The sequence below is a fragment of the Papio anubis genome, chromosome 14, assembly GCF_008728515.1.
Source record: "Papio anubis isolate 15944 chromosome 14, Panubis1.0, whole genome shotgun sequence".
NCBI lineage: Eukaryota > Metazoa > Chordata > Mammalia > Primates > Cercopithecidae > Papio > Papio anubis.
In genome coordinates this window covers 91,763,186-91,785,931 of record NC_044989.1, presented here as the reverse complement: position 1 = coordinate 91,785,931, position 22,746 = coordinate 91,763,186, and the positions used below count along the sequence as shown (strand labels likewise).

At 45.1% G+C, this 22,746-nt stretch overlaps 1 protein-coding gene and 1 long non-coding RNA gene across 2 annotated transcripts; one reads left to right on the top strand and one right to left on the bottom strand.

Annotated features, from left to right (window-relative positions):
- The first annotated feature begins 1,366 nt into the window (after window positions 1-1,366).
- LOC101014702 (40S ribosomal protein S25) lies at window positions 1,367-1,928 on the top strand. The gene has a single exon (XM_009184944.2). It carries the CDS (start codon window positions 1,486-1,488, stop codon window positions 1,861-1,863), a length of 378 nt encoding a protein of 125 aa, XP_009183208.1. The 5' UTR covers window positions 1,367-1,485; the 3' UTR covers window positions 1,864-1,928.
- A 12,575-nt stretch (window positions 1,929-14,503) lies between these two features.
- LOC110741120 lies at window positions 14,504-15,857 on the bottom strand. Its single transcript, XR_002516853.2, has 2 exons — window positions 15,346-15,857; window positions 14,504-15,256 (listed from the first exon to the last, which is right to left on the bottom strand). It is a non-coding gene; the product is annotated as an uncharacterized LOC110741120 (long non-coding RNA).
- Window positions 15,858-22,746: the final 6,889 nt, after the last annotated feature.

Below are 22,746 nucleotides of genomic sequence, written 5' to 3'. Positions count from 1 at the left end.
GCTTTTCCTGGTCAAGATATTTACTCTTGCAAATACCCCTGTAACCACAACCCTTGTTTCTTCTCTGTTTTATTTTTCTCCATGGCACTTACCACCTTCTAGAATACTCTATGTGTTCGCTTTGTTCATCATGCATCTCACCCTGGGGCACCATCAGGGCAAGAACTTCTGTCTGCCTTTTTAACTGTAATACCCTGGCAAGAATAGCATTTGGCATAAAACTGATATATAATCAATGTTTTCTATTAGTCACTTAATTTGCATTTTATCTTTTGAGAAGATCTCTAGTCATCTGGTCAGTTATTAAGAAATGACTCTCACACCAGCTGCTGCCCCGGGATAATTTATTTAACATATCTGAACCTCAGTTTTCCTATATATGAAATGGAGATGACATGTGATTGTGAGGTTTAACTGAGTTAACTGGTGTTTCCTTCCCTTGCTCTCTCCTTGGATATTGTACGATGCCCTCCCTGGTCCAGAGCTCAGCAGCTGCTGTGCAGGGCTGCACTCCACCTTTCCTGTCTCCTTGAGTGAGCATTTAGGGACTCAGTGCACTGAGTTGAGGAGGGTTCTAGCATTTCCCTCAACTTGATTCTCTTGACAATGAAGCAAAGAAAATCACAAAACCCTATAGTTCTCTACAAGGGAAATTCCTTGACCCCTTTCCACAGGGGTTGTTCATTGAGTCCATATCTCCTGGGGTGTAATGGTCACCACGTGGCCCTCCTCTGACTCCCCTAGGGTCAGACTGCCCCTGCTGTCCCAAGCAGCCGAGGGTCAGCAAGCTCTGGGTCACATCCATGGGTCCTGACCTTAATGGCCTGTCCCAAGTTCTGGAGAAAGACTAATGTCCACGCCTAGCTAGCGCTACTGCTACAAATGCTGTCTCTCACAGTAGCCAAAAACTGGAAATAAACAAGGGCACAACAACGGGAGAATGAATGAAGAAATTATAGGATAATTATATAATGGAACATCACCCAGCAAACAAATACACTACTGACAGACACAACGGCAGGGATGTGTTTCTAAAACACTGGACTCAATTCAAGCCACTAGGCACCAAATAGTGTGTACTATACAATTCCATTTATGGGAATCTCAAGAACAGACAGAATTATTCTGTGGGGTTAAAAATCAGGACAGCAGTCACCTGTGAGTCAGCAGAGGTTGGGGTAACATACAGGAAATTTTGCTAGAAAGGGACAGAACGGGAGGGGAGTTGAGTCGTGCTGGTCACAGACTGCCATCTGGAGCAAGAATGCAATGAATGCGTGCACAGGCAGCACTCACAGTGTCGACACTGTTGGGAAAGATCCAGAAGACTGGCACCGTGACTGGGGCACAAAATCAGAAAGGCCTCTTGCCCCGGAAGTACTTACAGCGGACAGAGGTTTCTGGGCCCGTTTCTGAGCAGCGCTTCCTTTTTGTCCGACATCTTAGCAAGCCTGCGGTGTCTGCTGCTGCTCCCCGAGCTTCGCAATGCCGCCCAAGGACGACAAGAAGAAGAAGGACGCCGGAAAGTCGGCCAAGAAAGACAAAGACCCAGTGAACAAATCTGGGGGCAAGGCCAAAAAGAAGAAGTGGTCCAAAGGCAAAGTTCGGGACAAGCTCAATAACTTAGTCTTATTTGACAAAGCTACCTACGACAAACTCTGTAAGGAAGTTCCCAACTATAAACTTATAACCCCAGCTGTAGTCTCTGAGAGACTGAAGATTCGAGGCTCCCTGGCCAGGGCAGCCCTTCAGGAGCTCCTTAGTAAAGGACTTATCAAACTGGTTTCAAAGCACAGAGCTCAAGTAATTTACACCAGAAATACCAAGGGCGGAGATGCTCCAGCTGCTGGTGAAGATGCATGAATAGGTCCAACCAATTGTACATTTGGAAAAATAAAACTTTATTAAATCAAAAAAAAAAAAAAAAATCAGAAAGGCCGTCTCTCAGTAAATGCCGAAGACAAGTTCCACTGCCTGTAACCTGAGGACTAGGAAAGTAGCAGGACAAAAGGTTGAGTCTATTGAGGAAGACAAGGCCAGGGTGTGGAAGCACAGCTGAGTGAGTACCACCACCTCCTGGAAGTCAGGAAGGCAAGAGAAGCAGAAACAGGAATGTTAATTTCAGGCAGTGAGAACAGAGATCCAGTTGTGCAGTGGGAACCACAAGAACCCAGGAAGGTACCAAACCCTGTGGAGGTGGGGGGGTGAGAAGCCAGGAGAGCCCTGGAGGAAAGCGCCATTTGAGCCCAGAGGGACATAGTAGATAAGATGGCTGCAGGGCAGGAACCTCAAAGGACGCAGCACCTTGTCCATATTTTTTCCCATTTGCTGAGTGAGAAGTGAACCATCTGGACCCGGGCTGCATCTTTCCTGGTGTTCAGAAAGTGCAAGCAGGTTTGACCTGAATCCGAGGCTGGGTAGTAACGTGATAGACAGCCGAGGCTGCACTCAGCCCAGCTCGTCTGCTTAGCCATCCATACCGTCTACCTCCCTTCCAGGCTTCCATCAGCCAGAGGCAGTGTTGAGTACACAGCATGGATACATCAGCCCAGGAAGATATGAGAAGCAAATGGCGGAGAGGAGGGGGAGCGCTGCTGATGGGCGGAGCAGGGTGTGCGTGGGCCAGAGGACTCTTGTGGTAATGGTACGACCCATGGAGAGACTCACCAGCTCTCCGGTGGGAATACGTAGCAGTTTACATGGTCTTTTTATTTTAATTTTTTATTAATACATAATTGTACATCTTTATAGAGTACATGTGATTTTTTAATGTAACACCTACTAAGGCCGAGCACAGTGGCTCGCGCCTGTAATCCCAGCACTTTGGGAGGCTGAGGCGGGCGGATCACTTGCGGTCAGGAGTTCAAGACCAGCCTGGCCAAATGGCGAAACCCCGTCTCTACTAAAAATACAAAAATTAGCTGGGCTTGGTGACAGGCGCCTGTAATCCAAGCTACTTGGGAGGCTGAGGCAGGAGAATCACTTGAACTTGGGGGAGGCTGAGGTTGCAGTGAATCAAGATGACGCCACTGCACTCCAGCCTGCATGACACAGTGAGACTCTGTCTGGGGAAAAAAAAAAAATGTAACGCATACTGAATGATTTCTGGCACTGCTTTTTAAATTCCACTGCTCACTGTCTAAAATGCAAAATCCGCTTTTTCTATCATTTTAATCTCCTTAAATGAACAACAGGCACTGGCGACTGCTTTTCCTTTTAACCTGTGTGAAATGATGCATTGCACATTGACCCCAGACCCTATCTGAAGGCATGGAATGGCTCCTGGGCGCCCCCATTTTCACCAACCCGTTGTTGACCGCGTATTTAGCTGTTGAAATGAAGGATGCTGCCAGGGAAGTCAAGCCCAGCACTTCAGGAAGATGGGTGCAGAGGGGTGCAGAGGTGCCCTGCATAGTCTGTGGTTCTACCTGGGGCGATCTCCTCTGGCCCTGAGGCTCTGGTGCAGGCCAGCCTGCTTTTGAAGTCAGCCATGGTCAGGGGAAAGTATACAGAGGTGTTTGTTTATGAGAAATGCAAGCGCTTGATTTGGATTCCCTGCAATTAGAGGAAATACTTTTGAAACACAATACATTATTTTGAAAGAAAAAAAAAAAAGTATTTCCTGCTTAAGAGAACTATTTCAAGCACTTGAGAGGTGGCCCTGCATATCGACAGCTGCTATTAATTAAATTACTTTATCTTCTCATAGAAGCCGCATAGCAAAGTGGGAGGCAGGCTATGGAGGTCTCAGGAAACATGGGGGCCTGGAGTCCAGCTGCCTCCTCCAGGGAGCTGTAACCTGGGAAACGACACTTAGCAACCCAGAGCTCATATCCTCCGATGTCAAATGGGAATGTCGGTATAGCATATGATAATGCACATTATATCCTGGCTGGCAACAAGCTCTAATGCGTTTACTTAACACATTTGTGTTTGTGCGTAATATATTATTGTATATTTCATTATTCGAAAAAGTATTTACACTAACATATTATTGCTATTATTAAATAAAATTTCTAATTATTTTAATATTTTAATTATATAACATAGTAATTGATTGATCACAAAGATTTTTAAAGGGCCAAATGAGAAATACAAGTCCAGTATTCCTGACCAATGCCCAGCATTTTGCCAACACCCAGTAAATGCTATTTGGTGATAATAGGAGGAGGAAGAGTATCATTATTATTGTTATTATCATTTAATAATTATTGTGAGATGAGTTGCTGTATAAATTCAAAAGAATTAAAATTTGATTTCTTCAGAAATAGTCTAAGTTTCGGAAGCTGTTTTCTACAATGCAATCAAACTTTTCCTTAAGTACCCCACACTCTCTCTCAACATCCATATTCTGTAAATAGAGTTTAAACACAGAGCTTCTTTCTACCCGCACCTCCACTCATTCCATGCTGCTGATAGGAACCCAAGCCTCTTCCTCATCTCCAACTGCACACCAGGGGTGTCCACAGACAGACGGAGGGACAAAATCCATTAGCATGAGCATGGCTGGAGCACTCCAGGCATTCAGGTCCTCCTGGGCAGTCTTATGGCACCTTGTGTTGAAATGTGGGCAGCCCCTGTGTATACAGGACCTTTGACATAAGTGACTCCATCTTAGAAGAAGACTCCATCTTACATTTTAAAAGACATCATGCCAACAAGAACTAGATGTTTGTCTAATCAATAGTGACTATACCCAATCAGATAAGATTTACTTTATCAGTCCTCACCAGAGGACTCGGGGGCTATAAAAAGAGGAAGAATTCACCAGCTCCAGATGGCCATCTTCATAGACCCCATCCTGCTGTCACTCATGACCGGCACCCAGCATCTGCCACCAAAGTCTCTTTCTTACAAAATGCTGATGTCCATCCAGATCAGACCAGGGCATTCTCCTTGTTCATGTTACCCTCTTGGACTGGTTCATTAACCCGCTTTCCTATCCCCCTTTCTCTTAATGTTAAATATTACTCTATGAATGTTTCCTGATGTAGAAGATTTAATTTATAGCATTTGTATATTGATTAAGTATACTATGTCTTGTTTGCAATACTGACTGATTTGTAAAGTGTGCCTGCAGCTTTAACTACCAAGTAAACAGGTAGCACTAAAGAAAATCACCTCCTTGGGAACTCCATGCAGCTAGTGGCGTTTATGACTGAAATTGCATCAATAAAAGTCTGACCTTATACAAAGACACAAATGTTCATGGACCTGGTTGTATCTGACCCTGTGCCACTCAGGACACACTGGCTGGGCCGAGACCCTGCTGCTCATGCTGCTGGGTGTGAGACGCAGGCTTTGTTTCCACATGGGAGAACCAGAGCCAATGGCCAACATTCAAGCCTGCCAGAGCCAGGCATCACTTCAGTGAAGCTCAGGGAAGGTGCACTATTATCTTTGCATTTATCAATGAGAAAACAGAGACACCAAGGAGTTAAATGACTTGCTGAGCATCATACAGCCTTTCCATGGTAGAGCTCAGACTCTAGAGGTTCCAGCTCCAAATCTCTGCCCCCTGCCAATTACAGTAACTGTGAATTCCAACTTGGAGCCCCCACAGAGGCAGAAAGAGGGGCAGACCCTGAGGACATTTGAAGACATTGTGCTAAGTGAAATGAGCCAGACGCGGAAGACAAATACCGCATGATCTCATTCATCTATGGAATCTATTATAAAAAGTCAAACTCAGAAGTAGAAAGTAAGAGTGGTGATAGCAGGGGCTGGAGTCAGGGGTATGGGGAAGGTTGGGGAGATATTGGTCAAAGGATACAAAAGTTCAGTTAGACAGGAGGAATAAGTTCAAGAGATCTACTGTACAACATGGTGACTATAGTTAATAATGTATTTTGAGACTCACTGAGAGTCGATTTTAAGTGTTCTCACCACACAAAAAATAGGAGGTGATGCACATGTTAGTAGCTCAATTTAGCCATCCCACAAAGTATACATATTGCAACACATCATATTATAAGCCATTAATGTATAAAATTTTTATTTGTCAGTTAAAAAGAAAAAGAACTCATCTTTTTATTTTGCCCTTTAAGGCTAAGTCTTCTATCTGGGACTAGTTCAATGCAAGAAAAAATTTCATAAATACTTTTAAAAAGTCCAATATATTATGTTTCTCCTTTTGGGAATTTAGATGACACATTAGCATATTAAAACTTTTGAGAAGCTGTGCAGTAATTTAAAATGTTTAACTGTGTTTAAACCAATGTTTCATATTCACTCTAGAACCCTTTCTTTGAGCGACACCCGTTAATACCCTGGGTAACTCATTTTGGAAAATAATACTTCAACATCTAAACTTTTGAGAACTTGCCATCTTAATCATCTTTTCATCATATCTCCCACTATAAACCCCTTTCCTTGCGGCCTGCTGTCTTTTGTGCAAGTAATGGATCTTCAATAAATATTTACTAAATAAGGGGAAACAATAGAGTGAGGACTGGGGAGTCTAATGGTTGAGAATGCATGAGAAAGACCCTGGAAGGCCTGGGGCTGTGTCCAAAGTCACTGTCGTGAGCAGGGGCTGGGCCTGGGTGGCCTGCTGCACCCACAAGAAAGTTGAGGTGCAGAGAGGAGAAGCTCCAGGGGAGTCTTCTGTGGAATACATGTCTTCCAGGGAGGACCCCCTGGATTCAATCTGAATGGATGGAAGAAAAAGACCCGCCTTCAACTGCAGAAAGCAGACCACCTGAGTGAGGCACCACAGTTGCCTGGTTGTGGCATATTCTAGTTGTAGAATAAAAGAGAGATATAAATCTATAGCCTTGGGTGCTGACCTTTCAAAGCAGTCAGTTTAGTGATCACAGCACCGGCACACGGCGGCTCTGAACTCGAAGGTCAGCTCAGAGGCCATCGCATGACCCTTACTTTGTCCCTGGGGTGAGTGGGGCTTGTTAAGGTCCAGATTCAGCAGAAGTTTGTAATGACCATCTGAGACTGACTGTGGAAATGAGGGGTTTACAAAAAGAATGTCTCTCCTCTCACCCACCTATCACCCACTTGCTGTCATCCTGGCGACTCCCATCGGCATCAACACACTCATTAAGATCTCTAACACACGTCTGCTTAAGTTCGGGATCTGCCAGGAGTCGCCACAGCGGATGCAACACGCTGTAAATAACCTTTGAACTTGAACTATGACAGACTAGGAGCACTCCCCTCACATGTTTTTTTTAAGGGCAAGTGGCTTTCTCAGAACAAATTTGGTATTTCCTGAAGTCACATGAGCTCTTTCAGACCAAGCAGCCACCACCTAAATAAGACATCCAAGACGTTATTTTGGGGGCGACTGAGTCCAGGGAGTGAACACCCTTTAAGAAATACAAAAAACGCTTTCCAGCCCTTCACAATAGGGCCTGCATCGTAGGGTGCAGCTCTGCAGTTGTGCAGGTCCCCACACAGAATAGCCTCATCAGGATCAGCTCTAGAATTTGCCTAATGCAAATGGCACTCAGGGCCTCTTGCTAAAAAAAAAGGTATTAAGTATGACAAGACAGCAGGAGCAGAGCATTGGGCCAAGCAGAGGCCCTTCTGTGTAGGGGCTTGCATAACTGCCAGGCTGCACCCCGTGAGACAGGCCCTATTGCACAGGACTGGAAAGCATTTTCGTATTCCTTGTTTTTTGAAGTGGAATCTTGCTCTGTCACCCAGGCTGGAGTACAGTGGCACAATTTGGCTCACTGCAGCCTCCGTCTCCTAGGTTCAAGCGATTCTACCACCTCCGCCTCCTGATTAGCTGGGATTACAGGCGCCTACCACCACACCCAGCTATTTTTGGTATTTTTAATAGAGATAGGGCTTCACCATGTTGACCAGGCTGGTTTGGAACTCCTGACCTCCGGTGATCTGCCTGCCTCGGCCTCCCAAAGTCCTGGGATTACAGGCGTGAGCCACCGCATTTCTTAAAAGGTGCTCACCCCCTGGACTCATTCCCTCAGGAGGCATTTCTCTGAGTACTGCACATGGAGCACTGAAAACAGGTGGAACCCCTGGCAGCTGATGTGAGCCCCCAGCCAACAGAGAAGCATTGAATGGGCCCCAGAAAACACCCTGATCACGGGACAGATGGAAGATGGACAGACAGAAGCAGCTAAGGCACTCGTCCCTCCTACTCCAGGTCTCTGGGAGGCTTCCCATTGCTTGACTTCAAACCTGTTGTCCTTGCTTATTCTTGCAAATATCAGAACCCCAGATCCCCCGGACTTAGCACAGGCTGAAACATGGCAGCACAAAGTGATGGCCAGAAACCACTCCAACAGGTTGGTTCACTCAAACTCAGAAAGTCTTGGGCTCAATGTTTCCTGCCCTTCTTTACTTTAGACACTTGCATTTTAATGGAAATACAGTCCTTTCAATATGCAATTTCTTTTCCCTCTACCAATCAAATTATTTACCAAGCACTTGACTCATAAGAAGGCTTTTATTATTGACAGAAGTTGGAAGTTCCTCTTCCAGCTCGGACTCAAGTTCCATTTAGAGTGAAACATATGGGGAACAAGAACTCTCTGTTTCACAATCTGACTCTCAACGGTTCTAAAGGCCAATTCTGTTCTTCCCAGGACTGGGAAGATCAGTCACAGACTTTGAAGTTGCTTTTTGAAACATGTCTCAATTCGGATTTCCAGTGATTCTTCCCCATTAGCCAGCATCCTTGCTGTGGGAGGCCATGTGCCCATTCACGTGAAGATTCCATTGCTAGAAACAATTTTTGAGCTATGCCTTGGAGACTGCCTCACCTCAAGACTATGGCCTCTGTCCTAAGTGAGCTAAATGAAGGCGCATTCTCCTCTGAGGGTGTCTTAGCTTTCTGGAATCAGCCTGACGTCATTTGAAGTCAAGTGGTGAAGCAAAAGGGAACCAGAAATAAGGTGTGTCTTTGCCCTCAGTCAGTTGGGATTCTTGTGGGCCTTTGGCGGGGGAGGGGGTCCTAGAGTTCTAGAGAATTTATGGAGGAGAGTTTCAGAACCATGCTGAGTGGGGAAATGGAGGCTTGGTTAGACTATATTCGCAAGGGAGGGTTACTTTGAAGGAAACAGCATTCATTTTATTGTACGCATTTAAGTGTGTTTATTAATAATGCATTTACTTTTCTTACTTCTTGCTAAGATCTCATATGCACCTGGTTGTAAAGAAGATTTAGCCATGGCCTGTAGGCTGCTGTGCTTTTGAATATCTAACACTGAGAAACCACAACTCTCAAGGAAGCTACCGGAGACAGAGAAAGCAAGAAAAAGGGATCTGAAAAAAGTCACCAGGAGACAGTTCCATGAAGCAGCCAAAGGTCTCTATCCTTCAGAATGAGAAACTTGCTATCAAGATTAATGGTGCCATTTCAAAGAAACGTACATTGTTCTGTTATATTCTTTGTTTGCAGAACAAGTCAAAGCTACAAAAAAGCAAGAAAGAAAGCAAGACAGCAAGCAAGACAGCAAGCAAGACAGAAAGAAAGAAAGAAAGAAGGAAGGAAGGAAGGAAGGAAGGAAGGAAGGAAGGAAGGAAGGAAGGAAGGACAGAAAAGGACACACACACAAAAATGTAAACTATGACAGAGCCTGATTACTTTTTAGGGTAAGTGATTGCCTCACGACAAATTTGGTAAATTTTGAAGTCAGGTGAGCTCCTTCTATTTCAGATCGGATTTCTATGGGCTGATGTTGACCATCTTACAAAATCAAGAGCAGCAATATCATGGCTCTGCCACCTTTCCCTTTCTGCCACCTTTCACCTCTGCCACCTTTCACCTTTCTGGGGCTTAGGGCATTTTTCTCTCTTCCCTTTAATCCAATGTGGGTAGGCAGGGATGGGTGTAGGGAAATTGCTAGAGAGGAAAAGAAGGATTTCTCACAAGCCAGTACAAAACCAAGATCTGGGTTTTCTCTTTTCATTGCTCAGGTCATATTCTATATAAGCAAGAGTTGCTGATGGTTTCGTCCACCTTCTTCGCAGAAAAGTAGCATTGGCTTACACGGGAGCTCAGGACTGCACAGACAGCTCTGGGGACGGACTAGGGTAGATGACCCTCAGCACACAACCTGCCATGCTGCAGCCTGAGCCTGCCAGGTGGCCTTGTAGCACAGGCCAGAATGTGACCAACAGGCAGGGCTTCTACCAACTTACTAGTCAAATGGTTGGCACAGAAATGAGCTGCTCATGTGAAAGCAGTTAATAGCCAGAAACTTACCCCATCCATCTTATGCCCCATCCCCATCTCACACAGTCTCAGCCACTTTCTCTCCCCGACCCCTGGCTGGGCTGTTCTGAGGCCTGTGCTAAGTAAAGGTGGAAGACCTAGAGAGAAGTTCAAGGTCAGATACTGGCCTGGACATTGACCCAAAGCTGAGCAGTGGCATCCCGTGCAGGGGCTGCTTCTCAAGGGCATGTTCCATTCCTGTCCACACATTGTCAATTTGCATTGAGACATTTTTCTGGCAGAGAACAGGAAGGTGTCTTAGGATGGAAATGCCTTTTTTCAATTTGCACAAAGGCCCCACAAGGGCTAACAGCAGTGCTGACTTTAACCACCACAGCCAGGTAGCTTCTGCCCACAATAGCAGTGAAGAAACACACCATCTTCTGGGACTAGGTGGGGCTTCAGGAGAAAGGAAAATGTAAACAGATGTATTCCTGTTGTCATCTCTGATATAAACAATTTGGCAGATCTATTCATTAGGAATTAAGTTTGGTTTATAGTAGTAAAAGGGATCACAAAAAAGAGGGAGGAGCAACTTAAAAAGAGGATGGTTTATTCTCTCCATAAAAGATAGGAAGTGAGTAATCCAGGACTAACACAGTAGGTCTACAAGCTCATCAGGGATTGAGCTTCCATCTTTCTGCTGCACCATCCTCAGCATGTGACCTCCTCATTCAAGGTCATCTTTGGTTCTGCCATCATATCCACATTCCAGAAAGAGAGAAAGAGGGAGGCAAAAAGGGAGTTGCACCACCAGCAAAATCAGCCTTTCTTAGGCAACATTCCCAGACTCCCCACACTATACTCTCAATTAAGTCTCACTGATGGCATTCACTGCAAAGGCAGCTGGGAAATGTAGTCTTTAAGCTGTGCGTGGCCACATCCTGGATTCTCTTGCCACCCTGGTCCCTGCCAAGTAGGAGTCGTTTCCATTTCCCTAGTGCATTAAACTATCTCCTCCTTTTCAGCACTCACACAGACCGCGGACAAATGATAAGAAGCAGATTCAATATACAGAGCACAGCTAGGGAATCTGTCCCACTTGGAAAGGTTGGGACTCCTTTCTTCCATTAGCCAAGCAAACTTTTGACCTAGGAAACTAGATAAGGTAGAAACAAACAAAAAAAAGTAATTGATCTGAGTGCTTCCACATATGTTATTTCTTGAGCTCCTCAACACAGATCTGAGAGAGAAGCAATTATACCCACTTTGCTACTGGACATCAGAGGCTTCAAGAGCAAAGCGACCCCGTCTAGGATCCTGCTGCCAGGGTTAGCAATAAAACCCAAGGGCCATCTTGACTCAAAAACTTGCTACTAGTGGAAGCTAACATGAATATTCAATTACAGTAACTAATAGGGATTTAGTTGATAAAACTATGAATTTTAAAGCTATGACCAGAATTTCAAACAGTGTCCTAGCACATGGAGGACTCTGCTAGTATCATCAAAAGCACCCCGTTGATGACCTAGCTAGTCTATAACAAACACAGTGCCCTCCCAGTGACATTTTTTCCTTTTCCTTATGAAGTCATTTACTAAAATTAATGTCAGTTAAAGGCATACCTTGTTTTATCACACTTCCCAGACATTGCATCTTTTACAAATTGAAAGTTTGTGATAACCCTGTGTCAAGCAATTGTATCAAGAGCATGTGCTGCTTCCTGTCTCTGTTAAGTTTTGGCAATTCTCACAATATTTTCAACTTTTTCATCGTTATGTCTGTTATGGTGACATATGACATACAATCGGTGATCTTTGATGTTACTATTATAACTGTTTGTGGTACCATGCCCATATAAGATGGCAAATTTAATTGATAAAGGTTTTGTATGTTCTGACTGCTCTGCTGACCGGCTGCTCTCCCATCTCTCCCTCTCCTCAAGCCTCACTGTTCCTTGAGACACAACAATATTAAAATTAGGTCCATAATAACCCTACAATGGGCTCTAAGTGTTCAAGTGAAAGGAGGAGTCGCACATCTGTCACTTTAAATCAAAAGCTGAAAATGATCAAGCTTAGTGAAAGGCATGTCAAAAGCCAAGATAGGCTGAAAGCTATCTGTTGCTATTGCACCAAACAGCCAACTTGTGAATGCAAAGGAAAAGTTCTTGAAGGAAGTTAAAAGTGGTCCTGCAGTGAACACATGAATGAGAAAGTGAAATAGCCTTATTGCTGATATGGAGAAAGTGTAAGTGATCTGAATAGAAGATCAAATCAGCCATGCTGCCTTAAGCCAAAACCTAATCCAGAGCAAGACACTAACTCTCTTCAATACAATGAAGGCTGAAAGAGGTGAAGAAGCTGCAGAAGAAAAGGTTGAAGCTAGCAGAGGCTGGTTCTTGAGGCTTATGGAAAAAAAGCTGTCCCCATCACATAAAAATGCAAGGTGGGCCAGGTGCGGTGGCTCACGCCTGTAATCCCAGCACTTTGGGAGGCCGAGGCGAGCAAATCAACTGAGGTCAGGAGTCCGAAACCAGCCTGGCCAGCAGGCATGGTGAAACCCCGTCTCTACTAAAAATACCAAAAATTAGCCAGGAGCACTGGTGGGCGCCTATGATCCCAGCTACTTAGGAGGCTGAGACAGGAGAATCGCTTGTACCCAGGAGATGGAGGTTGCAGTGAGTCAAGATCACACCATTGCACTCCAGTCTGGGCAACAAGAGTGGAACGTCAAAAAAAAAAAAAAAAAAAAAAAAAAGGTGAAGCAGCAAGTGATGATATAGAAGCTACAGCAACTTATCCAGAAGATCTTGCTAAGATCATTGATGAAGGTGACCACACTAAACAACAGATTTTCAATGTAGGCAAAACAGCCTTCTATTGGAAGAAGATGCCATCTAGGACTTTCATAGCTGGAGAGGAGAAGTCAATGCCTGGTTCCAAAGGACAAGCTGACTCTTTTATCAGGGCCTAATGCACCTGGTGACTTTAAATTGGAGCCAATGCTCATTCCAAAACTCCTAGGGCTTTTAAGAATTACATACTCTGGCTGTGTTCTAAAAATGGAATAACAGAGCCTGGATGATAGCGTATCTATTTACAGTATGGTTTATGGAATAGTTTAAGCCCATTGTTGAAACCTGTTGCTCAGAAGAAAAGATTCCTTTCAAAAATAGCACTCTTCACTGATAATACACCTGGTCAACCCATCAGCTCTGAGGGAGATGTACAAGGAGATGAATGTTGTTTTTATGCCTGCTAATACAACATCCATTCTGCAGCCCATGAATCAAGGCACAATTTTGACTTCCAAGTTTTATTATTTAAAAAATACATTTTGTAAGGCTATAGCTGCCATTAACAGTGATTCCTCTAATGGATGTGGGCAAAGTCAACTGAAAACCTTCTGGAAAGGATTCACCATGCTATATGTCATTAAAAACATTGATTCATGGGAGGAGGTCAAAATATCAACATTAGCATAAGATTGGAAGAAATTGATTCCAACCTTCATAGGTGACTTTGTGAGGTTTGTGACTTTGGTGGAGGAAGTAACTGCAGATGTGGTGGAAACAGCAAGAGAACTAGAATGAGAAGTAGAACCTGAAGATGTGACTGAACTGCTGCAATCTCATATTAAAACTTGAACAGACGAGGAGTAGCTTCTTATGAGTGAGCAAATAAAGTGGTTTCTTGAGATGGAATTTCCTCCTGGTGAAGATGCTGTGAACATTGTTGAAATGACAACAAAGGATTTAGAATATTCCATAAATTTAGTTGATAAAGCAGCAGCAGCATTTGAGAGGCTTGATTCCATTTTTTGAGAGAAGTTCTGTAGGTAAAATGCTATCCCAAACAGCATTGCATGCTACAAACAAATCTTTCATGACAGTAGGAGTCAACTGATGTGTCAAACTTCATTGTTGTCTCATTTTAAGAAATTGCCATGGCCACCCCAAGCTTCAGCAACCACTACCCTGATCAGTCAGCAGCCATCAACATGGAGGCAGGACTCTCCATCAGCAAAAAGATTACCACTCACTAAAGGCTCAGATGACCTTTAGCATCTTTTAGCAATAAGGTATCTTTTAATTGAAGTATGTACATTTCCTAGACAGATGAGGAGTGGTTATTGCACACTTAATAGGCTACAGTATAATGTAAACATGACTTTTACATGCACTGGAAAACCAAAGAAATTGTATAAATTACTCTATGGTGATATTTGCTTTATTGCAGTGGCGTGGAACCCAACCTGCCATATCCTCAAAGTATGCCTGTATCTAAACGTCGTTTGTTCATTGTACATTCAGTGGCTTAAACATGAAGGAAATGTTCACCTTACATTATTAACACAAAAAAAGTTTGTTATCATTTTATTAAGGAAATCAGGATCTCTCAAGTGCTGGCTCAGAAAAATATTGACACAAGAATTTCCCTTTGTTGCACTGGCCCATGTTTATAATCTTCAGACTGATCTCTTACTTTCTTACAACCGCCCCCTCACCTCCTTAATCTGGTGGCACTGGGCCTGTTTAACAAGAAGCCAAGAACAAGGAATAAAGGTTTTGTGTGGTCTCATTCTCTTCCCCAGGTTCCACAGCCAGCCCAGTCCCATTCTCCAGACTCAGGGTCTACATCCTTCCCACTCAATAAAACTAAAGTGGCACCAACAGCTGATACATTCAGCAGCCGCGGACATAACCACTTCTAGCTGTGAATTCCATCCAATCACACAGAGAGTGCAGCAGCTGCAGCCCACATCTGCAAACTCTGCATTCTGAAACCCTTTGTGTATATACTTCCTAGGGACTCAGACAGTGGGCCCCAGGGGCAAGAGGACTTGTCCTTTCCAAGGTCACAAGGTTCATTGCAGGGCCTTCTTCCCTCGTCTGTCAGGGTGCTAGGACTTTCAACACAGTTGTGATCTCCTTCCTCCTACACCCACCTCCTTTCCCCCGGTGTCCCTCTTTCCCTGCCCCTTCTTCCTTACTCGCCTCCTGTCCAGGAGCCTCAGTGTTGGCTCAGGCCAGGCTTTCCACACGTCTCATCCCAGGCACACTCTCTAAATGAAGCCAGGTTCTTTGAGCCAGTTGCACCTCCATTTCTTCAGCTGCAAAATGAGACTTGTTAGCACACCTATCTTACAGGGGCTTTCTAAGATAAGAAAATGTGTATAAAATGCTTAGGACAATGGCGGACCAGCAGCAGCAGATAACACCTGTTAACATTAAACCCCTGGTTACCATCTGATTTGGATGAGTTGGGTTGCGATGTCTGTGAGATTTCCACATGGAAGAGACAAGAAGGGAATAGAATTTTCCTAGAAGAGTGGTCTAGGCTACAGATATACCTGGAATGAGGTCATTAATGGAGGGATAGTCTGCCCTTATGACTGGGTGCCTTACACGCTACATTAGTCAGGGTTCTCCAGAGAAACAGAAACAACAGGACATAGAGAGAAACATAAGAGAAGATTTATTATGGGACTTTGCTCACCCAGTTACCCAGGCTGAGAAGTTCTACAATCTGCTGTCTGCAAGCTGGAGGCCCAGGAAAGCCTCCAGCTTGCAGACAGTGAACCGGTGTAACTCAGTTCAAGTCTGAAGGGGAGGTGATGTATAACCCCTGTTGTGTTAGTCCATTTTCATATGGCGATGAGGAAATACCTGAGACTGGGTAACTTATAAAGAAAAAGAGGTTTAGTGGACTCACAGCTCCACATGGCTGAGGAGGCCTCACAATCATGGAGAAAGGCAAAGGAGGAGGAAAGGCATGTCTTACATGGTGGCAGGCAAGAGAGCATGTGCAGCGGAACTGCCTTTTATAAAACTATCAAATCTCATGGGACTTATTCACTATCAGCATGGGAAAACAGCATGGGAAAACCAGCCCCCATTATTTAATTACCTCCCACTGTGTCCCTCCCATGACACGTGGGGATTTTGGGAGCCATAATTCAAGATGAGATTTGGGTGGGGACACAGCCAAACCATATCACCTTGTCTGAGCCCAAAGGCCAGAGAACCAGGGACACCAATGTCTGAGGGCAGGAGAAGATGTTCAATCAAGCAGGGAGAGTGAGTTTGTCCTGTCTCTGCCCTTTTGTTCTATTCAGGTCCTCAGTTGGATAATGCCCACCCATATTGGTGAGGGTAATCTTCTTTACTCAGTCTACTGATTCACATGCTAGTATCTGGAAGTGCCCTCACAGACACACCCCAAAGCGATGTTTACCAGCTATCTGGGCATCCCTTAGCCCAGCCAAATTGACATATGCAATTACCCATTACATACACATTGTCTCTGTTCCCTTCCACACTCCCTCAGCTCAGTAAACAGCATCGCCATGCACCTAAATGTTCTGCCTAGAGCCTAGGAGTCGCCCTTGAGTGCTCCCTCTCCCTGTCACTCACATTTCCTCCATCAACAGATTCCACTCTCTCTTCTAGACCATGGCCATCACCACGGTCCCAGCCTCTTACCAAAACTGACAAGCAGTCTCCTGCCTCCATTCCCAATCCCTCCAACTCACTGTCCACACAGCTCCTTAAGCCTAAGCCAGATCATGACATCCCTCTGCTTACAATCTTTCAGTAACGCTGCACTGGATGTGGTAGGAAACCCGAAACCCTCACCATAGCTGGTTTACAAGGCCCTGCACACTCGTGCCCCACCCATCTCGCATCCTCCCCTGTGCTACTCTCCACAGCTGAGTAAGCTCCAACCACACCAGCTGCTCAGGGAGCCTCAGGGCCTTTGTGCTGGCTGTTCTCTCTGCCTCGTGCCCTCTCATTCCTCCCCACCCTCCTCTCCCACAGCCCCCTCATTCTCATCCTTTCCATTCCAGCATGCATGTTGCCCTCCTGCGTCACCCTATTGGAAGTAGATCTTCTCCCTCCCTGTCATGGCCGAATGTTTGTGCCCACCCCAAAATGCCTATGTTGAAGCCCCAAGCCTCAGTGTGATGTGATTTGGAGATGAAGCTTTCGTGGAGATAATTAAGGTCAAATGAGGTCATAAGGATGGGGTCCAATAAGATCAACATCCTTGTAAGAAAAGACACCAAAGCGCTCTCTCTCTCTCTCTCTCTCTCTGTTCAAACACAGAGAAGAGGTCATGTTAGCATACAGTGAGATGTGGTTGCCTACAAGCTAAGAGAAGAGGCTTCAGAATAAAACTTGCTGACACCTTGATCTTCTGACCTCCAGCCACCAAGAGCATGTGAAATCAGTGTCTGTTGTTTCAGTCTCCCAGTAGATGGTATTTTGCTATGGCAGCCCACCAAAGACACACCCTCATCCTCATTCTCCCTTCAAGGCAGTGGTTCTTACGTGTAATTAGTGTCTCTGCCCACTTACATAGTCTTTGCCTATCTCCCACAACTGGAACATAGCTCTGAGGTCACCGTCACCCTCCTCCCAGGCCTAGCACAGGGCCTGGTACATAATAAGTGTCCATAGAACAAATCAGTGACTCAGTGAATCCATCAGTCAAAGACTACATACTTCTAGCAAGGGATGGAAGGAATTGAACCCATCCCTCATACCCAGAAAGGCATCCCAAACAAAGGAGCCTTCTTTGGATAGACTCTGCAATGACTACGCTCTGGAAGCACACATATTTATCTACTTCTTGGTTTAGATACCTTGTCCCAAAATGAATTTAAGTGAGCTTATCAAAATATAAACAATACAACAGAATAAGTAACAAAGGAGGAAATTATAAGAAAAATGGGGTGACAGCATGCATGCCATGGCCATTTGCTCTGGGCACCCCAGCAGCACAGAGTGGCAAGAGGTAGTCAACTGGCTATGCGATTCAAGATTATCCATGAGATGCAAAGAAAGAGTTCTTTGTGAGAAGCATCTTTTTTTTTTTTTTTTTTTTTTTTTTTGAGATGGAGTTTTGCTCTTGTTGCCCAGACTGGAGTGCAATGGCGCGATCTCGGCTCACTGCAACCTCTGCCTCCCAGGTTCAAGTGATTCTCCTTCCTCAGCCTCCCGAGTAGCTGGGATTACAGGCATGTGCCACCACACCCAGCTAATTTTGTATTTTTTCATTAGAGATGGGGTTTCTCCATGTTGGTCAGGCTGGTCTCAAACTCCCAACCTCAGGTGATCTGCCTGCCTCAGCCTCCCGAAGTGCTGGGATAACAGGCGTGAGCCACCAAACCCAGTGGTAAGAAGCATCTCTTAATGAGCCAGATCAGCTCAGCACTGACTCATGGAGGAATCCCCACTGTCCTCCCATGGTAGATGGGTCCTGATCAGCATCCTTAAAGAAGACTCAAGAAAGGGTTTCAGGCAGCTCTTCCTCCCAACCTGCCTCAAGGCAACTCACAGCAATGCCTCACAAAGCAGGACGAGCTACTCTACGGGCAGCAAAACAGTGAGGTCAGTAATGCACTTTGTGCTCCTATAATTCTATATCTCCACATGGCCTACATCCTTATAAAGTAAACTTCCCTTTGTCTTCACAAAGCCAACCCTTGCAGCTGGTAATGGCTTAGAAAGTGAGACCCCAGCATGAGTGGTTTATTTCATAGGTGACCTATACCCAGCAGTTATAGCATCTGTGGGTGTTTTCATGGGTTGGGCAGCCACTGTAGCTTCTGGAGTCTGCAGTTCAAACCAGCTCCTCTCCCAGCACAATCTTGCCCATAACCCATCCTATCCTGAAGATGTTCTCCTACTCAATTGTGCACTACCCAGGCTGTGGTGACAATTATGTTTCCTCTTAAACATTGCTAACACATCCTTTGAAATACTTTAAGAGGTTATTATCTTTTAATAGGCTGGACCAAACCCAGGAAGAGCTTGGACGCTATAAACAGTTGGCTCTCTCTGACTTTATCTTGCCTGTGGTTGCTTTCCTGTCCTACTGGGGAATTCCTGAGCTGCAGCTGCAGTCTTCAGCTTCACCTGCAGGGGGCTAGGTGCTGCTCTGCTGCCTCCTGCTCCAGGTGCACAGCCAAAAAGTGGCGTTCTACAGCATGCCCAGAAAGCAACACGGGTGTGTCCCATGTCTGCTGTACTCTTTATCCATGCTTCCACAGATACGAGGAGTTTGAAAGAGCCTTAAGGAAGCAGTGAGCTGGGATAAACCACCAAAGAGCTTTCGTGGCCAGATGTATATGGAAACAAAAAGGAATATGAAAGGTTTCCTTGGGCCATTTCTATTTTATTTCAGACCTCCCTGACTTCACAATCCATAAGATTCACCCTGTGTCTGCATTTTCTATAGCTTTTATCCCAAACTGATTAAACCAGGCTTCTAATCCAGAATTTGAAAAAGCTATTCTGCCAGCCAAGATGAAGTCTCTTTATTTTTCTGGGATTCTAGCCTTGCTCATTTATCCTTCCCTGTCATTCCCTGACATACTTTCCTTCTTCTGATAAATTATTTTTCTAGTGCCTTGAGCCCCTGGCCTGTCTGACATCTCTTCATTCCCTTCCCAAGAAACACTGTTTAATTAGATGGCAGAGCATGACAAGAACAGGGGTTCTGGAGCCAGATGGCTGGAGCTCATAATCCTGGTTCTGCTACTCACTTGCTGTGAAACTTTGGACATGTTTCTTGACTCCTCTGTGCCTCCGTTTCCTCAGATGTAAAAAGGCTAATAACAACACTTCCATTATAAGGTAGTATGATAGAGAAGCTTGTGAGTGAGTCTCTTGTCTCTCTTTCCCACTACAGAGGCTAAAGAAGCCTCATGTTCCAGAATGCATTGCCTAAGCCTTGAATCCTGAGTGACTATATGGAGCAGAGCACCACCTTGTTGGACAGACAGCATTCACAAGCCACCAACCTTTGTTCCATTAAGCTACTGAGATTCTGGGAAAATTTGTTATTGTAGCAAAACTTAGTTCATCCTGACTAATAATGGAACCACTTGTATGGCTGTAATTAAATACCAGTTAAAATTGAATACCTAAGTAGATAACTTATTCTTCCTCCAGGAGATGAGATTCCAAAGCGGCAGGCTCATTCTCTGTATTCCTTCCAGCTCCTGGCACCTGGCCTGGCACACAGGAGGAGCTGCGTGAGTGTTTTTGAGTAACAACTGCAAAAGTTTCCAGGCCCCTCTCCTCCGTCATGTGCTGCATCTGACAGCTTCCAGGCTCGCCCACCTACTGCACCCAAAAATAAGGTTGTTCCAAGGAGGGGCAGGGCAGCACAATCACTGTGAGAACACATTAGCAGCCCCTCCACAACACACACACACACAGAAACACACAGAGGCACACATGCACACACATAAACACAGAGATACATGCATGCACGCGTGCACACACACACACACAGAGACACACACAGAGACCAACACACAGAGAGGCACACATGCACACAAAGAGACACACAGAGAGACATACACACATGTGCACACACACAGACACAGCAAACACAGAGAAAGAGGGACACACACAGAGAGAAACACACAGGACACACAGAGAGAAAGACACACACACACACACACACACACACACACACACACACACGCACGCACAGGTAGAACTGAGCCCTGCACTTACTACTTCTGAGAAACAGGTGGGAAGAAAACCAGAGTGTTTGAGTCTGATCACTGTTCCTTCCACCCATTCAGCAGGGCAGTGAGTCACCTGCACAAAAGGACTCAGGCCTCCACATCAGGCAGAATTTGGCTGTGATGGCTAATCTCCATTGCTTTCCCTTGTCTTCTCAAGCCATGCTCAGAGAGTAAACCTTCAAGCATGATTAAAGGCTGGGGCACAGAGGTGCCCACTGGTGTCAGTGCAGCCACATCTCACAGCACTTCCCTTTCAGGAAGGGGACCCTCCCTCCCCTTCCCTCTACAGCTTCAAGTGGTCACTGGCCTGGACAGAAGCAAATCTGGACTAAGTCCTGGGAAAGCTCCGAATGTTGGAGCACTCTGGCCCTGAGCTCAGGTCCAGGATTCATTTTTCACAGGCATGCTTTATGGTTCCCCGTGGGGAGCCAGGTTTCCATCCCTTGTCATTCCTGAGGAAGGAGAACGTGCCCGGATTGCAATCGCACGGTGTGCATGCATCTCTTTTCCTATAAAACAACTCTGAGTACCTGAGTTATGCACCTTATCAGAGACCATGTGCTGGGTGATTTTAAATTATTACCCCCCAAATACGTATATATATTATGCCAAGAAACCATCAACAGTAAATTACCTCCTGTTCCAAGGGCCAGAACATGGTTACTGTCACCATGCAAGATAGTCACATAAAATTCAGAATGTCTCACACTTTATCTTGAAAATTCACAAAATTTATTAATCTTTATAGCCTGAAAGGCAAGAAGATATATATTTTAAGTACATGTCTTGCATTACCGACCCAACTGGCCATGTGAAATGACTCAGATTTATTATCATGTGCAGTTACCAGCATTTATGGCAACTTTTAAACATGTCATTTTACTGTGGACACCTCATGGTTTGGGACACTTTGGGACTTTAGTGAGTAACTGTCATTTCAGGACCAGAACGAATAAATGATTTAAGTACTTCTGCAGCTTATTGGAAAGAGAATTTGAAATTCGCTTGAGGAGACTGTTAACCGTGGATCACAGAAAGACAGGCAAGGAGCAAGCTCTCCCCAAATTTATGTCCCTTTTCATATGGGAATAAGAGGAGAAGTTCCCTTTGCCAAATAGAGGCTCCCACGCTCCCCAGCGTATACCTCTGCTCTGTCAGGGAGGTTTAAGAAAATAGTATTCAATTGTGTCTCTAGTTGATAAAAAGAAAGTTAATACTGAGAAATGGAAAAGGAAATTTGGGTTTCTTTACAAACATTCTTCAATGCTGTTTACTATTCAACAAGTATAAGTAAATAAAACAGTCCTCACTGTGCATGGAATTCAGCCTCTGTTCATGATAAAACCCAGAGATGGTTTTTAAAATATCATTACTTATTGAAAAAGAGCAAGGGTCCTCAGGCCTCAAACTCCCTATATTCTAATGTACACGCCAAACTTGGTCAAGCAGGCAGAAGCCATGGTCAGGTCTCCCTTCACCCCTCCCCTTCCTTCAGGCCCACTTGTCCAGCCTGCCCCGGAGTTCTGGATCCTTCCTTTGTGCATTTGTCCTTTCTCTCTCCTGTGCCTTCATACAGTGTACTCTGCCACCCAACCAAGCTTCCTTAAAGTTGGCTCTATAAGGTCACCTCCAAGCTCAGACACCTTCCAGGCTTCTCACTGCCTAGGCCCGGAAGACCAAGTTGAAATCTGTCTGCCTCAAGGCAGACATCGCCTCTGTCTGTTCTGTCACTAGTCTTACATCCCATCATTCCCCAGCAAGAGACATCTGCTCCATGCAGCCCAGTGAAATCCAACGCACAGCTGCTCCAGACTTTGCTTATAACATCCCCACAAACAGAATGCCCCAATCCTTTCTAAAGTCTCCCTGTCCTACCTGATAAGATTCGGAGAACCCCTCAGCCCTCCCTGAACAAGACTGCCCCACTCCTGTGAACCTCTGCAGACATACAGGCCCAAGGCAGCACAGCTGTCCTCTGGGTACCAATCTCTCCCTAATCTACCCTCCATAACCCATGCTGGACACTTAGCCTCATGCTGCATTTCATCATTCTG